Source organism: Chrysoperla carnea, chromosome 1 (assembly GCF_905475395.1).
Source record: "Chrysoperla carnea chromosome 1, inChrCarn1.1, whole genome shotgun sequence".
Lineage (NCBI taxonomy): Eukaryota > Metazoa > Arthropoda > Insecta > Neuroptera > Chrysopidae > Chrysoperla > Chrysoperla carnea.
Window position 1 is genome coordinate 116254181 of NC_058337.1, and position 18249 is coordinate 116272429.

At 30.9% G+C, this 18249-nt stretch overlaps 4 protein-coding genes across 4 annotated transcripts in view; 2 read left to right on the top strand and 2 right to left on the bottom strand.

The window, feature by feature from the left end:
* The window catches only part of LOC123293787, a 418380-nt gene that overhangs the window by 247904 nt on the left and 152227 nt on the right, over positions 1-18249 (top strand). The window contains exon 3 of the mRNA XM_044874700.1: positions 3256-3454. Within this exon, the coding sequence (XP_044730635.1) occupies positions 3256-3454 (199 nt within the window). The remainder of the gene's footprint in view (positions 1-3255; positions 3455-18249) is intronic.
* LOC123291066 (tubulin alpha-1 chain-like) lies at positions 995-5477 on the bottom strand. The gene is made up of 2 exons (XM_044871509.1): positions 3992-5477; positions 995-1005 (listed from the first exon to the last, which is right to left on the bottom strand). The coding sequence occupies exon 1, from the start codon at positions 5393-5395 to the stop codon at positions 4043-4045; it is 1353 nt and encodes a 450-aa protein (XP_044727444.1). The 5' UTR covers positions 5396-5477; the 3' UTR covers positions 995-1005; positions 3992-4042.
* Positions 6183-7664, top strand: LOC123291067 (tubulin alpha-8 chain-like). The gene has a single exon (XM_044871510.1). The coding sequence runs from the start codon at positions 6297-6299 to the stop codon at positions 7647-7649; it is 1353 nt and encodes a 450-aa protein (XP_044727445.1). The 5' UTR covers positions 6183-6296; the 3' UTR covers positions 7650-7664.
* LOC123291069 (tubulin alpha chain-like) lies at positions 8195-9745 on the bottom strand. Its single transcript, XM_044871511.1, has one exon. It carries the CDS (start codon positions 9715-9717, stop codon positions 8383-8385), a length of 1335 nt encoding a protein of 444 aa, XP_044727446.1. The 5' UTR covers positions 9718-9745; the 3' UTR covers positions 8195-8382.

The window sequence follows — 18249 nt, forward strand, 5'->3', positions numbered from 1 at the left end:
TAGTAGTTGCTTTCTTGTTATATTTTCTAATGATTATAAGAAACTTATTTTTTTACATTGGAAACTTATGTAAGAAAAGGAAATAAAATTGTGTGTCTTTTCGTAGACTATTTATCTGGGTATCCATAAGAGAGCATTCTGAGCGTCAAACGATTTAAAGTGCCCCAACATCTGAGCTAATTGCTTGATTCAAATCCATCATAGAGCGGCGGTGTGGAAATGCCAAAACAAAGTGTTGTTGTCATACTTGTCATTATTGAAGATTCGTAAGAATAAATGTAAAGTGATATGTGATAAGTATTTTTTAAGTTCAGTGAAATCTCGATATTTGTGATATGACAATTTGACATGCAATGTATATTTTTTTGATAAATGTCCCTATTTTCTTTTAATAATCTTTGTTTTTTAATAAATGTTCCTAATTGACCAAAGCAATTACCTCAGATGTTGGCATACCTCTCACTGTACGGAAAAATAAGCGATGCTCAGTCTATGTATATTTCTGTTGAAATAATTTTTTAATAAACGAAAAGTTTAAAAGCTGATTAAAAAAACTATAAACGATATGTTATAAAAATAAATTTTAATTTAGTTTTCTACATTTTAAGAATAATAAATTACATTTAGAGGTAGTTGTGTTGCATCTTCCCGGAAGAGGGTGTCAAACAAACGAAGGGTTATTATCAAATTGCAACGCTTACAATTCCGTTGGAACTAAACGTTCTCAAAATCAATCAAAAAGCATCTCAAAATTTATGGTATTAAGCACAGGACATTGGACTTTTTTTTTAACATCAGCTTTACAAAATTTTTGTCAAAAATTTTCTAGTTGTCCTAAAGAGAAATTTGAAATAATTTGATAGTTTCTCAAACAGACACTATTTTTAGAATAAAAATTGAATCATAAAAAAAAGAAATTCAATACAAATTTTATGAATGAAATCAGATATTTAAAATAATGAATTCAGTTTGTGTTATGGTATAATATAGTACCGTATATAATATCTCTATTCCAATGGTTTTACTACTTAGATACTTTTACAGAGCTTGGAAGAAGCTTGTATCACATACTAGATATAATAAATATTACACAAGTAGCATACATATACCTAGTTTGTGAGCTCTGAAGATGATGTTTTTGTTCTCTCATGGGGTCGACATCTTCGTCGTCATGGGGTGTTTTTCATTCACATTTCTGCTTCTTCTTCTCTCTAAAGTAGTATATATAATGTACAAGAAGTTTGTGAACATTTTCATGTTGTATTATTTATAATTTAGGATAATTATTAGGGCTTACAATACACGCACGGAAACAAGTTTTTTGAGATTAAGGTTACAAAATGGTTTCCAATTAGTTGCAAGCTAGTTTTGCAGACCAAAATTGTCAACTGCTAGTTGCAAACCTTTGTCAACTAAAATGAAATTTCTATGCAAATAAGGTAAATAAAGAAAGCACTTATAGCTGTAGAGGGGCAGATAAAGTAGGTTCAGATTTCTTCGTCTCTCTTATACGTCTACAATTTGTGTTTCTTTCTACCTCTCTCTAGCTATATAGCTCTATGGTATTATCTCTATGGGTTTGTAACATAAATTTCGACCGAGTGTGTTCTAAGATTGTATTCTTCTGGTGTATATTGATAAATGGGTGTATAATACCGTGATATTGAGCTTAAAATAACATAAAAATATTTTTGAAATACACCCTTTAATCACGACACGGCATTCTAGTGGTTTCTGTAGAGACACAGAAGAGTACCATATGACGATGTTGATTAATCTATAGTTAGTAATTAATGCATAGCCTCGTATACTTACCTTTATCTAGAAAAACCCACAGCACTTCATCAAATTGAGTTTCTTGCGAAAAATCTTGTATGATTAATAATAGTTCACATGTTCAATTATTCACTTTTGCCAGGTTACTTTTTCCACAACAAATTTCGTCGATTTTCGGTGTTCAGTTGAAATCATATTTATTTCCCATGCTCAAACCATTCGATCGCTATATTTAAATTAAAGAAATTTTCGCTTTAACAGAAGCTACGGCCCAAAAGTATAGACAATTTTGACATTATGAAATAAATTTCACCTATAAATTTTTATGAACTCTCTGTACATCTGTATATTTAGATGTATAATAATATATGTAAAATATATTTATTTTGTCTGAAATTGAAATATACATGTAAGATATAGAGTCTAATATTTATTATTGTATGCTTCTTCAACACGGCGAACGACTTATTTGAACATCAATATTCGTAGTTCAAGAAATACAAAAAAAAAAAGAAAATTGTCAAAAAGTATTTGAACAACTTTAAACCCATATCTTATATCCAGAAAGTCTTGCTGTCTCCATATGTGTAATAAGCATATTTTGCAAAGAGTTTTTTGATATGTAATTGAAATAATAAACATTTTTCTACAGAAGATATTCTTTAGTACACGTTATTTTAGATAAATCTACTACCGTGCTTTACAAAAGTTGGAATTAAAACTGAAAAACAAAACCAAACCTTGTCTAATAATTTATAGTTTAACGTTACTTTATGTACTGCAATAGAGTTCTCATGAGACTTCACGCACAGGCTAAAAGAAGAAACTTCTGAAAAACGAGCCGAATAGTTGAAGAATATGTGTTGCGCATGTACGTCCACCATGTTGATTTTTTTTAATGTCAATTATCCCATTATTCTGGACGGCTATCTTTGTCCCAACTGCAAAATTCATTAAGATATTTAGTGCAAATGATCTCTTATTGTCTGGTTCGATAGTGGTACCACAAAACTCAGTAACATACTTAGAACAAAACGTGAATGAGCTCATTTTCTTACTGTCACAATATTGGAAAGGCCTAATTCACCGAAACCCAAAATACATTTTTAGATATGGTGTGCGATCTAGGTTTGTTGTAACCATTTGTGGAATAAAACACTTTCCCCAAAATAATTTCATTAATCTTTGATATTTCTAAGAATATCGTAGTTCCCCCAGTGTCTTCATTGCAATACGACTGTTATAAAATACCGAACGAAAATTTATACTTCCGAATTACATTTATTTCGTAATATCTACACACTTCGTAACAGACAAAAACAATTAATTACAAACTTACGTTGTTGTTTTGCTATCTTAAAGTTAAATACTTTTAAAAATGCTTTTGGCAATTTTCGTAATGAAAACTTTAAGTGTTAATTTTAACAATTTGTGTTACTTGATTTTAAACTAAGAATGTATTATTTCTCTTGTTTACAGAAAGAACATTGTTTTCCACCAGCTCCGGACGTAACAAGACGACTTCAATCAGGCACCATTCCGGGAGCTACAACAGCCAATATGAGTGGTAATACTTGTAAGACACCAACGGCAATCAAACAGGAAGTAACATTTTATCGTTCATCACTAACACCAGCAACATGCAGTAATAGTTCAAGTTCAGCCGGAAGCTCGTCAAGTAAGTGACTATAGTCATAATTCGTTTTCTTTGTAGATAAAATGAGTTTTTAGTGTGTAATTTTATGGTAAATAAAAAATTTCTTTTAGAACCATTTTTTATATTTTAAGGGAATATTTTCTGACAATCTAGCTAGTCCCGATAATTAAAAAAATCGATTTTGATTTAAATCATATTTTGGTTTATATTAAAATCTAATAGCATCACTTCCGATAAAAATCACGAAGAAGTTTCTTCAAAAACGACCGTTGAAGTTCGAAATTCGAATATACTTTATTCGTGCTTGAATAGAAATATTTTTTTAAATAGCATTTTTACAATTTTGAAAGATAAAATATATTTATCAAAAAATACTTACTGCAAATATGTGATAAATTATAGCTGAATTACTTTGAATCGTTTAAATTCGCCAAGCGAGAATGGTACTATATTGGTCCCAGTAAATAAATACAATTTAAATCAATATTTTAAAAAAATTAACTTTATTCAAAAAGTTTATAAAATACATTTCATGTAAATAAATTCCTGGGTATATACAATCAGGTAATGAACAGAAAATTTTGGCTAATATACACGTATCATGATTACTTAGAATTCTTCGCCACCTTCGCCTTCACCTTCACCTGAATCCATTCCAACTTCTTCATAATCCTTTTCTAAAGCTGCCAAGTCCTCACGAGCTTCAGAAAATTCACCTTCTTCCATACCCTCACCTACGTACCAATGTACAAATGCTCGTTTTGCATACATTAAATCAAATTTATGATCTAAACGTGCCCAAGCTTCGGCAATGGCAGTTGTATTCGACATCATACACAATGCACGCTGGACTTTTGCTAAATCACCCCCGGGTACTACGGTGGGTGGTTGATAATTAATACCCACTTTAAAACCTGTGGGACACCAATCCACAAATTGGATTGTTCTTTTGGTTTTTATCGTTGCTATGGCAGAATTTACATCTTTTGGGACAACATCTCCACGGTATAACATACAGCATGCCATATATTTACCATGTCTTGGGTCACATTTAACCATTTGATTTGCGGGTTCGTAACATGAATTTGTAATTTCTGCGACGGATAATTGTTCATGATACGCTTTTTCAGCGGAAATTACTGGTGCATATGTAACTAATGGAAAATGTATTCTTGGGTACGGTACCAAATTTGTTTGAAAATCCAAACAATCCACTTTAATTGCCCCATCAAATCTTAAAGATGCTGTAATTGAGGAAACCACTTGGGCAATTAATCTATTTAAATTTGTGTAAGTTGGTCGTTCGATATCTAAATTTCTACGGCAAATATCATAAATAGCTTCATTGTCAACCATAAATCCGCAATCTGAATGTTCCAATGTAGCATGCGTTGTTAATAACGAATTATAAGGTTCCACTACCGCCGTAGAGATTTGTGGTGCTGGATATACGGCAAATTCTAATTTGGATTTTTTACCATAATCAACAGATAACCGTTCCATTAACAATGATGTAAATCCAGAGCCAGTTCCACCACCAAAACAATGAAATATTAGAAAACCTTGTAATCCCGTACATTGGTCAGCTAATTTTCGTAATCGATCTAATACTAAATCTACAATTTCTTTTCCAATTGTATAATGACCACGTGCGTAATTATTTGCTGCATCTTCCTTTCCAGTAATTAACTGTTCTGGATGGAATAACTGCCGATATGTTCCGGTACGTACTTCATCTACTACTGTTGGTTCTAAATCTAAAAATACGGCTCGTGGTACATGTTTTCCGGCCCCGGTTTCACTAAAGAATGTGTTAAAACTGTCATCGCCACCACCAACAGTTTTATCGGATGGCATTTGTCCATCAGGTTGAATTCCATGTTCTAAACAATATAATTCCCAGCATGCGTTACCAATTTGGCAACCAGCTTGTCCAATGTGTACCGATAATACTTCACGCATTGTTGAATATGTTGTGTTTTTTTCGACGGTTAAAAAAGTTATATATATAATAAAAAAAGTGTAAACTCTAGCAACTTGTATAACGATCTGCCAAAAATAAAATTGTTTTCATTTAATGACAACGCGCTTCATTTCACTAAAACATTTTTTTCAAAGTACCCTAATTATTTCTAAATTATTTACTTCCATTACATTAAACAAAGTGGGATGAATTTGAGAGTTAGGAAAGTAATTATTTTGTTGAATGTACTTTAGTAATTTTTTTGCTGTTAGAGTAGTACTTACTTGCTTTAGACTGCTATCGCTACTAATTTAATTCACAGTTTGAAGTAATTAATATTTTTCTCCTATTTCCGGAAAATTCAGATAATTTGAATCAAAACAAGAACAAAGCTTTTTCGAAATACTCCCTTTTAGGAAGTAAAAGCAAAATCGAATTAATTTTACAAAACTGTTTTCCGTGCAACAAATACCCAATTGCATATTGCCTGCGCCAAATTAATTGTTACAATCAAATTGGTATCTTCGTGCGATACGTAAATTCGCACGGAATGATCAATTCCGTTTTTGCCTTTGTGCGGATAATCGTGCCTAAACTTGTACAACTTTTACATTCCGAGAAAACCGTTATACGGAATTCTAGAAATATGTCATCACAACTCTTCCCGAATCGAATTTATTTGTATCGGTATGATCTTGAAGTGTGCTTTGACATATGGAAGTAAATTATAAACTTCTACCCGTTTCTACACAACAGTTTATTTACAAATTTTTGACTTATTTGGTGAAAGTATGGTGCTTTTGAGGGGTAATTAAATTATACACCGCAAATTATTAAGGATTTATAGAAAATTTCGATTTCGTTAAAATTTTATATAGTGTAGATAAATTACAGTTCAGTATGCCTGAAATTTTATCGTTGCATATTGGGCAAGCTGGCCTCCAAATTGGCAACGCATGTTGGGAATTATTTTGCTTAGAACATGGAATCAATCCAAATGGGCAGCTACAAACCGAAACGGCTTATAATGATGATAATTTTAAAGCATTTTTTACGGAATCTGCATCTGGAATGTTTGTTCCACGAGCTGTTTTTGTTGATCTAGAGCCTACAGTGATAGACGAGATTCGTGTTGGACCATACAAAAGACTGTATAGTCCCGATCAATTAATTTCGGGTAAAGAAGATGCTGCTAATAATTATGCACGTGGACATTACACGGTGGGTAAAAGTGTATGCCATGCTGTGGTCGATAGAATTCGACATGCCGCCGATAATTGTGAAGCTCTACAAGGATTTCTAATATTCCATTGTTTTGGTGGTGGAACAGGTTCTGGATTTACATCTTTATTAATGGAGCACCTAACTCGTGATTATGGGAAAAAAATTTCAAAACTAGAAGTATCTGTTTATCCTGCTCCATCTGTATCCACAGCTGTAGTTGAACCATATAATTCCATATTAAATACGCATGCTACTATGGAACATGGAGATTGTTCATTTTTGGTTGATAATGAAGCGATTTATGATATTTGTCGTAAAAATTTAGATATTGAACGCCCAACTTATTTAAATTTAAATCGATTAATTGCCCAAGTAGTCTCTGCCATAACTGCTTCGTTACGATTTGATGGTGCATTAAAAGTCGATTGTTCCGATTTCCAAACAAATTTAGTGCCATATCCTCGAATACATTATCCATTGGTTACGTACGCACCGATTGTTTCATGTGAAAAAGCTTATCATGAGCTAAATACATGTACGGATATCACGAGTGCATGCTTTGAGCCGACCAATCAAATGGTAAAATGTGATACAAAACTTGGAAAATATATGGCTTGTTGTATGCTGTATCGTGGCGATGTCACACCAAAAGATGTTAATTCAGCCATAGCGTTAATTAAATCCAAACGTTCCATACAATTCGTAGATTGGTGCCCTACAGGCTTCAAGGTTGGGTTAAATTTTCAACCACCCACTGTAGTTCCTGGAGGTGATCTTGCTCGTGTTCAACGTGCGTTATGTATGATGGCAAATACAACAGCTATAGCGGAAGCTTGGGCGCGATTAGACTACAAATTTGATTTGATGTATGCCAAACGTGCGTTTATACATTGGTATGTAGGCGAAGGTATGGAAGAAGGTGAATTCTCCGATGCTCGAGAAGATTTAGCTACGTTGGAAAAAGATTATGATGAAGTTGGACAAGATACTAAAGTTGACGAACTAGAAGAAAACCTGGATCAACTTTAAATTGTGAAATAAATTCTTAGTTACATTTGTAAAGTTTTTATTAAATAAAAATTTATTTACATAAACTATCGAAATATTTTTTAAATTGTTAGGGGGTAACATTTGATATAATTTGGATGGTCTTAAAAATTTTGATTCCAAAAGTGTAAAGAAATTTCTACAATTCTTTCCATACTCCAATATTCTAATTATCCGATGCTCGAGAAGATTTAGCTACGTTGGAAAAAGATTATGATGAAATTGGACGACGAACTAGAAGAAAACTTGGATCATTTAAATTTTGAAATAAATTCTTATTGTTAGTTAAATTTGTAAAGTTTTTATTTAATAAAAATTTAGTTACATAGTTAAACTATCAAAATATTTTTTAAATTGTTAAGGTAACATTTGATATCATTTTCTGGTCTTAAAAATTTTTGATTCCAAAAGGGTAAAGAAATTCTTACAATCGTTTTGATGTTCAAATATTCATAGCATCAAAGAATTGCCAAAATCAAAATACTATGAATTTTTGATAAACTACAATAATTGTTTTATCACCAGAAAAATTAGTTTACTCATTTGATCTAACTCGTAATAGTTTCTTATTTTTAAATTTTTTGTGCCCGCCATCACATACTACGACTTGGGTTAAATGATAAAATAGTTTCTGTCGTTAAATTATTGCAGATTTTTAACCTTTTTAGAATCGAAAATTTGTAAACTACTTCCAAACTTCATAAAAATGTTACCTCTAATAAGCACAATAATCACATTCAATTTCACGATAATCTTGTTCTAGAGTTGCTAAGTTTTCAATAGCTTCAATAAATTCACCTTCTTCCATTCCTTCGCTCATATACCAGTGAACAAATGCTCTTTTCATAAACATCATATTAAATTTATGGTTTAAACGTTGCCATGATGGTATTATTGCCGTTGTATTTGCAACTAAGCATACAGCACGACGAGTTCTTGCCAAATCACCACCTGGTACAGCAGTCGGTGGTTGCCAATTAATGCCTACTTTAAATCCTGCTGGAGACCAATCAACAAAGCAAATATTTTTATGACTTTTTATCATAGCAATTGAGGCATTCACATCCTTTGGAACTACATCTCCACGATACATCAAACAGCACGCTATATATTTACCATCTCGTGGATTACACATCACCATTTGATTGGTTGGATCAAAACAGAAGGTCGTGATATCTGGAACATTAATCGTTTCCATAAAAGCTCGATCAACTGGTATAATTGGTGCATAGGATACCACTGGGAAATGTATTCGTGGAAATGGCACTAAATTAGTTTGGAAGTCCGTGCAATCTGCTGACAATCCACCAGCAAACCGTAATGATACCGTTGCTGATGATACAACTTGGGCAATTAATCGATTTAAATTCGTATAAGTTGGACGATCGATAAGCAAGTTTTTACGACATATGTTGTAAATCGCTTCATTATCGTACATGAAATTGCAATTAGATGTGCAAAGGGTGGAATGTGTTCCTAAAACTGCGTTATATGGTTCTACAATTGTTGTCGAAATACATGGCGATGGATAAATTGTTTGCTCTAATAAAATCTTTTTTGGAAAATAACTCGCTAAATTGTCCATTAACAAAGATGTGAAACCAGATCCGGTACCTCCACCAAAACAATGGTACAACATAAAACTTTGTAAGCTACAACATTTTTCTACAATTAATCGAATTCGGTCCATTACTAATTCGATGATTTCACATCCAATACTATAATGGCCACGTGCGTAATTATTTGCCGCATCTTCTTTTCCAGTAATCATCTGATATGGATTAAACAATCTGCCATAACTTCCAAGCCGTATTTCATCAATGACCGTTGGTTCTAAATCTAAAAATAATGCTCGTGGTGTAAATCTACATGCTTCATTTTCATTAAACAATGTTTCAAAACTGGTATCGAAAGGCGAGCCCGGAGTGCAAGGTAATTTTGGCATACATCCATCAGGTGTGATTCCATGTTCCAAACAGAATAATTCCCAACATGCACTACCAATTTGACAACCGGCTTGACCTAGATGGATGGATATAATTTCACGCATTTTTCAAAAATGAAAACTTTTAACCTTAATTTAATTTTAAAAAAAAATATGATAAATTTTATAATCTATTGATTTGCATAATTACTTCCATAGTAACCAGGGACCACCGTATGTTGCCAATTATAACTGCATGGTGGTTTTATTACAAGAATGTATTTTGTAATTACTCCCAAATGAGTACTCAACTTTTTTTAAGGATAAAACTCAGCGTAAGTTTTCTACGTTGTATTATATTTACTATGCATACAAATGATTCATTCATTTAAGACCATCTGTGACTAGGGGTTTCTACTATTTTTTTTCTCTACATACAGTGTTAGAAATTTGTAAATTATTTAAAAATTGGATATTTTCCAAACTTCATTACTAGTCCTCGGACCAGCACTCTTTTGTTAAATGATTAATACATAATTAATTAAGTATTTTTGTTTTGCAATACATATAAAGTTCACTTTTGTTGAATTGTTTAATAATTATGAATGTTATCAAGTGGTCATAGTGTTCGGCTTCGGCCTGTTGGGTTTTTCCAGACCGATAGCTTAAATATAACTTTATCAGGCTCATTTGAAAACGCAGCACTATCGAAAAAAGTAGTCGAGAAAAAGTTTGATAGACTCTGCAAAAGGAAGCCATTCGCGAAGTTTCAAATATATGTATTTAATCATTTAACAAAAAGGGTTCTGTCTTGCGGATTATGTTTTCTTGTCTTATTTCGTATCGATTTGAATTTGGAAGTGAGCTTGAATTGGATAAGAATTAAATTTGTTTACTGTCAATTAAGTCAGGAATTCATTTTTCAATGGAATAACTTTCCAAAATGAATTAATTTTAATATTTTTACCTCAGATTTTAAAATCGTAAGCTTAGGAAAATATTTGGTGCTAACATTAACAAAGGTGTCTAGACCGTTAGCTAAACGATTCAACATCTTCTCGTGGTCGTGGGTGATAAATTTTACACTCTAGCCACAGTTCAAGATTTCTTCGTATCATGATGTATTTTATAAGACTGTTTTTATGATCAGAAGTAAATACATAAATGCAATGAGAATTGCATAAAAATCCAGAAAAATAACACAAATTTCTAATCTTGTACAAAAGTTGTTCATAATAATTATATTATATTTTGTATATTAAAAATGCAAGCATGTGTATAGTTTTTATTTTAGAAAAATGTAAATTTCTATAAAGAAATAGTTTATGAAAAATAGAAAAAAACGAAGTTTATCGAGTAATTTTTAACGATATTTGTTTACGAAAGCACGATTAAAACAACAAGGTTTGTTTTGTTTTCCAACGAAAAATAAGTTGTAGCTACAATGGTTTGTTTTCATAATCATAAATTTACCTAAAAATATCACGCGTTTTTTCTGTGTCTGGATTCTTTTAACTCGTTTTTTAACCTCAAAAAAAAAAACATATTTTATAAAAATTATCTTTAGGTACATTTGAATATTTTCTCTTATACAACCTTTTGTATATTTGTGATACAAAGAGAATCAATAATAAATATTGAAAAAAATTTAGATTATAAAATCTGTCTCTTTTTCTCAACTTTTCTTTTCGAAAACTATACGAAACGATACGAGACCACTTTATACGAGTACGAAGTGATATTGAAAATTAAAATTTTTTGAGATCGATCTGATATGACATTACTTTTTTAACTTTATTCGTTAGAGTTAATTCACTAAAGTAGGTATTGTTCGAATAATCAGATTCTTTTTAGGACATTGTAGAATCTTAAAAATTATAAAAAATTTAATAATGAATCTCGAGCCTAAATCGAAGAGTAATTTAAATAATATGTTTTTCCCTAATAATATGTAAAGCTATATGTGATATAAAAGAAAATTGGATTTTAGAGCATCTTGTATTACCAAACATTACCATTATTGTTACTTAAAAGATGAAATCACCGATTATAGTTATTATTTTCATTTCTCTCTTCACCATTTTATTTCGAAACATTAGCATACAATAAAGGTCGATATTTTTTACCTCTGTGTAATGTTTTTTTTTTGGCGTACGCCAAATGTTAACTAAATTTTGCAAATATTGCTTGTTTTATAAAAGAAGAAATTCATTTTAAATTAAGCAAAAATAGTTGTTTAAGCGTGATAAGGAAATATAATCAAAACTGAGATTATTCGTTGAGTGCTGAAACGAATTTACAATAATATAATTTATTATAAAATATAGGCAATATTATTGCATGAATGATGAAATTGTAGTGTGAAAACTCATATTAATAATACAAAAGATAAGCGCGTAGAACAACCATAAATATTTCTACTATGGAGAGTAGAGCTACGGAAAACCATCTCCGTGTATGAAAAAGTGTGTGCCCAAATGTGTCAATTTGGTGGCGCCACGTTAGCAAGTGGTATAAATTAAACAGTAAAAATGTAAGTTTTCAAAAAGTGCTCAAAGTAAGAAAAGAAAGATAAAGATCTAAAAAAGTTGTTAGAGAACCAAAGAGAAGTTCACATCAAACACTTTTTACTACGCTAGCTCTATTTTGGTGTATTTTTTAGTTACAATTTACTGCTTATCGCTAGATACTTATTCAAATTGTCCCCCATACAAGATGGTTCTGCTTATATCCACCCTTCATAATTTCTACGCGCTGCTTTAAATTCAGTTTTGCTGGCAATGAATGAGCACCATACTTATAGTAACTACTGAAAAAACAACGCAAATTGAATTTTGTGTCGGCTGAATTTATCGTAGATGGAAATATCAATTGGCGACGCATATAGAGAGGCTGGTCTTACACGAATACCATTTCTTATACGAAATTCTTAAATGAAAATGACACACATAAGAAATTTTGAAACTGTCCGCTATGTGTCATATATTTATACCATGTATATGAAATATACGAAGGTATACTAAGTTTAGTCCCAAGTTTGTAACGCTTAAAAATATTGATACCATGAACAAAATTTTGGTATAAGTGTTCATAAAATCACCTAATTAGTCCATTTCCGGTTGTCTGTCTGTCTGTCTGTCCGTCTGTCATCACGATTATTCAAAAACGAAAAGAGATATCAAGTTGAAATTTTTATAGCGTGCTGAGGACGTAAAAAGTGAGGTCAAGTTCGTAAATGAGCAACATAGGTCAATTGGGTCTTGTAAAAAATGTTCCTTATAAAAAAAAAACTTTTGTTTGAAATATTTTTTCGTAAACATCACTGTTTACCCGTGAGAGCGCAAATTATGCGCAAATTGTATAGTATGTATGTTATGGCTATATCAGTTATATATGTGTGACATGTATGTATGTGTAATGTGACAGAGTAATCAACACTGTCTATACATGGTATTTCAACAATTAACTCAGTCAATTGTTTGTTTTCACTTGTCTAATATAAATTTTGTATAAGCAATTCTAATCGTACGTGAGCCCCACACCATTAACTTCATATTGTAGCTTCAATTTTTTTAAATGTGGAGGTCATATGAGACATTCAAACTTAATATTTCTTATACACATAAGATCCTCTATCACGGTATGTGTTTTTCCCATCATGTTTTCTTCGAACTCATTAGAACATAAATATAAAATAAAACAACATTTCTTCTTTTTTTTTTTTTCGGTTTCATTAAGTTACCACATTTTAAACTCGAAATAGAATGAGGAGAGAACAATATCCAGAAATGAGGTGACCCTCACACATACAAGAAGTAGAGCAGATAATGAATATTTTAAAATAGTGTGTATTTCTTCTTATTATACCTCCTAATATTTTTATGAGGTTCTGCCTTGCTGGCTCTTTTACTCGTTAATGTTATGTATGGTGTAATTTTTTATATTTTAAGAATAAACTTTTATCTTTCATTTTAATTTTCTAACAAAAATATTTTACTGTGAATAATATTAAACTAATGATACTTATAGAGCCAGTGTACATTTTAGGAACAAATTTTATCAAGGCAAGAAGGACATTTTCAGATTAGAAATAATTTGTTTTCCTATTTAATGTGCCTGATAAGCATCTTCGGATGAAAAAATTTCTCAGGATTGGCCTTTTTCTAATTATTTCTAGATGTTTAGATGTTGGGTCTAAGCATCAGGGATTAATTTCTCGCTTTGAAATCTGAAAATAGCTTTTCACTGGCTAGAAACTCCAGATAAAATGAATAGCCAAAATGTACTCTGACTCTGGGACTACAGTGTATTCGAATGTTTGATATATCTTTTTAATGCAAAACGTAGACCGGCAGACAACTATTTTATCTATGGCAGTGCTGAGAATTTCGCTGAAGAAGGATTTTTGTCTTGTGACAAACGAAATTTTGTAACTTTAAAAAAACTAAGCTAAATTAATCGATTGCTTAAACTCTTTTGGTTGTTTTAATTTTGACGTAAGACACATCATTAAAGCGTTTCATTTGTTATTGTATGAATAAAACAACTGTTGTCAAAGTTTCGACTTCTCTCATTAGTTTTCCTCCTTTGAATAATTAATTTTTTATACGCTAGCATGCGCATGTGTTTTTAAAATTACATCGCTACAGTCCAATAATAACAAGTGAAAACAAACAATTGACTGAGTTAATTAATGAAATACCATATACAGACAACATATACGATTACTTAATCTTATTTTTTACGTCGTGTACGTAAAGAAAGATAGCCACTCTTGCACACAAAGTAATACGAGTATCTTTCATCTCACTTCTTCAGTGTACATAGTAATAAACAAACACATACATAATACAAAACATGTATACTTAATACAATACAATACACGTATACATACAATACAATTTGTTCTTACCTAATTTCCACCCTCGCTGGTAAACGGTGATGTTCTATCCTTAATGGTTACAAAATGGGCCCTACGGACCTAAAACAGAATTGACCAACTTTGCTCTTTTACGAACTAGACCTCACTTTTTACGTTCTGATTACGTTATAAAAATTTCAGCTCGATACATCTTTTCGTTTTTAAGTTATCGTGTTGACAGACGGACGGACAACCGGAAATGGACTAATATATGAACAGCTATGCCAAAATTTTGTTCGTAGCATCACTATTTTTAAACGATACAAACTTGGTACTAAACCTAATATACCTTGATATACATCACATATACATGGTATACAAATTTGTACTGTACTGGACCTCCAATGCAGTTATTTTTAAACAAGACTTGTGTATAAATTGTTTGATATATTTTATTTTTTCCTAATCCAATAAATAATTAAAATGTTGCATAGTTTTTGATGAGGTTTACATAATTTATTACGCTTGATATTATTTATTTTAAAAATTGGCAAACAATGCAGTTTAATTTAGTAATTGTGATTACTACGTCGCAACAAAATGAATAAATAATTAATTTTTATCTTTAGCATTGTTATAGAACTTAACTTTAAAATTGGACTTTCTGATAATAAAAGTTTAGTAGCATGGGCAACCCATGGAAAACTGAACTATATATCAGGATATCTCCGATGATTTATTATGATAAAAAAAAATGATAAAACTGAGATTATTATAGATCTAGTTATATATTACTGGATGCACACTTGTTCGACTGTGTAGATCTATTTACATCACAATGGACACTTTTTGCACCAACAACGCACATCTAGTACATCTAAAACCTTTGGTTTGCCGTCAATTTACGGTGTGTCATACTTTTTCAAATTAAATAAACAAAATAGCCAGAGATTGGTCGCATGTTCGCATTTCTGTTCTCATTTTGTTGAACCATTTGAAGCATAACTTCGATTAGCATAAGTTAGATAGATAGAAGGGCTTTAAAAGCTATCATTTAGCATAGGATACTAAAGAATATATTTTGCTTATTTCAATACGGATCCATTGTTCCAATATAAGCAACGCATATCACTTGATCCTTCTTGTTTATGCCGGCTTTGAGTATCGTTATTTAAATTCACTGCAGAAAATTCGTGACCTAATTTTTTTTAAACATTATTTCATGTTGTTACTACATTTATTTTTTTTTATTACATAAGACGTAAAAAGAAAAATCACTTGGTATTATAAATTTTATTTTCTTCCGTAAGGGAGAAAGTGTTAACATAATTTCTCTTGTCTTGTTATAGTAGAAGATGAGGATTTTCAATATATATATATATATATATATATATATATATATATATATATATTATAACAACTACAAATAACGTAGTACTACATAACCTCCGTCATTAAAATTTTTATATTCTTAATTTAATATAATCAAATACCTGGAGATTTATATTCATGAAGAAAGAAAAGATGAAGACGGGGCGAAAAAAGTCCATGCAATTAAAAAGCACCTCTGGATGTGATGAAATAAAGAAATATGTTTAGGAGGAAAAATTTTTATTAAATTAAATTTTAAAAAAATACATACCGAGTGGCTACAATAAACGAATAGATTGATTCATATCTTCTCTACCAAACGTTGGAATAAAACATCTCAGTCATGCTCTTTGAAATTAGCAATAGAATATTTGACAGTATTAAAAATATTAGTGACTAGTAATTATCCACCCGATTCGTTGGGTAACTTGAATTTTAAATACATAAAAATACTTCAGACAATTCTCTTAAATTACTAGCTATGCCTCCGTTTTTTATCCCCATCGGGGTAGAATTTCGTAAAATCCTATCTTATCGTATTCCTATGCCATACAAAAAACACACTCTCTAAGATTCAGCTCTCTACGATCAACAATTAGGCTGTGGGTGGATCTGATCATGTATTTTAAAATGTATTTGAAATGATCAGACAAAAAAAATAATGAATTATTTATTCAAAAAATTGAAAAAAAAAACCTAAAATTTTTTTTAGTTGCAATCTCATGATCGTCGTTGTACGAAATACAAAGTTACTAGTACTTAAATCTCAATGTAATATTAATGTTACTGAGATTTAAGGCAAATTTCATTTTTGAGTCGGCCATATCCAGCCTGATCATAAGTCTACAATTCAAAAATTCGAATCATTGACGATTATATGAGTACCTTCCAACATTTCTCCACAATCGATTCAAAATATCGTGCAGGATTGTAGGTTATATTCTAAAAAATACTTATCGAATCATTAAATGAATTCGATTCTTGCATATTATGGGTCAAAATTGTCTTTCTTGTACACCAAACTTCATCAAATTCAAGAAATTATGTTTCGATTTTTTCACAAAAAATAATTCTTAAATTGCAAACAAAATGGAATTTTTTTGTTTCGATTTGAATAACAATCATTATCTAAACTAATTTTGACCCAGAAATTACAAAATTCGGGTCCGTTTGACGATAGGTCGAATATTTACTGAGTTTGAAATGTAGCCTAATTCGTAAACGAAAAATGTACGTGCTTTCTCAATTTATGGAAACAGTAATATAAATAATCTTATAAAACAGAAAACAACAAAATCAAAAATAAAATTCGACTCGAAAAATATTCAACAATTATAGAAGGAAGGAGGGATTGAAAAGAAAATTTGATTTCATCACAATAAAAAAGTCAAATTATTGTCAATGCTATCAGACCGATGGCCCATAATGTAGCAAAATGTCTATGAATTTTTTTGTTTCCCATTTAGAGAATCGATAAAGAAAAGGTAATAAAAAAACAGGATGTGTTAATAGAGGCTCGAGTGTCGAATTTATGAAAATCGAGTTTTATACTGTCATGGGAATTGAACAATGGAATGTAATTTTCCGATTTTTCTACTCTTTCGATAGATCTTTACATTATGTACTTTATTTCTTCGGTATAATGATGTAAATCAATTTCCATAAATTCGATTCTCGATCCACAATTAAAACTTTATTTTTTTTATGGCTAGGCATAACCAATAATCAATTTTCTATATAGCAGATCAATTTTCTATATAGCAGACAATAATAATCACTGAAATTTCAGTTCATTATAGGCTCACGGTCTATATTGTGAGTGGGTAATTGAACTTGAAATTCAAGGGATAAAAATAAAATACAATAATTATTTAAAATGTGATGGAGAAAGTATATATTTAAATAAATACAACTGTAGTTAAAATATCATCCATGTAATGTTTAATGAACAGCTTTATCGTATAACTTACAGGGTTATTTGGAATACTTGAATCATTTCATTAAGGTTTTTGTCTCACTATTAGCATAAAGTCGATTGACCGTCACTAACTCTAGAAAAACTAAATCAAAGTTCGGAATTAATCTGGAGAGCATAGGAGGCGTAGTGTTTTTATTAAGATTTTTAGTTCTAGCAAAAAGTCTAACTGAAACAAATTCTCCATTTTTAGTCCATAATATAGCAAAATATATCGGGCAGATAGGATGCAATCGTGGATGCAATAAGTCACTTGCGCTTGAAATACCATTAATGACTTTTTGACTAAACATGGCGTATTAAAGACAACTTGCTATTGTGTCGCCAGACTCTTATTACAGTTGCTCAAATATTTCTGAAAATTTAAGGTATTAATTTTAGAAGTCAAATTGTCTGTTTGCTGTTTTTTTGGTTTTAACTACCAACCAGCAAACAAATATCAATTACGAAA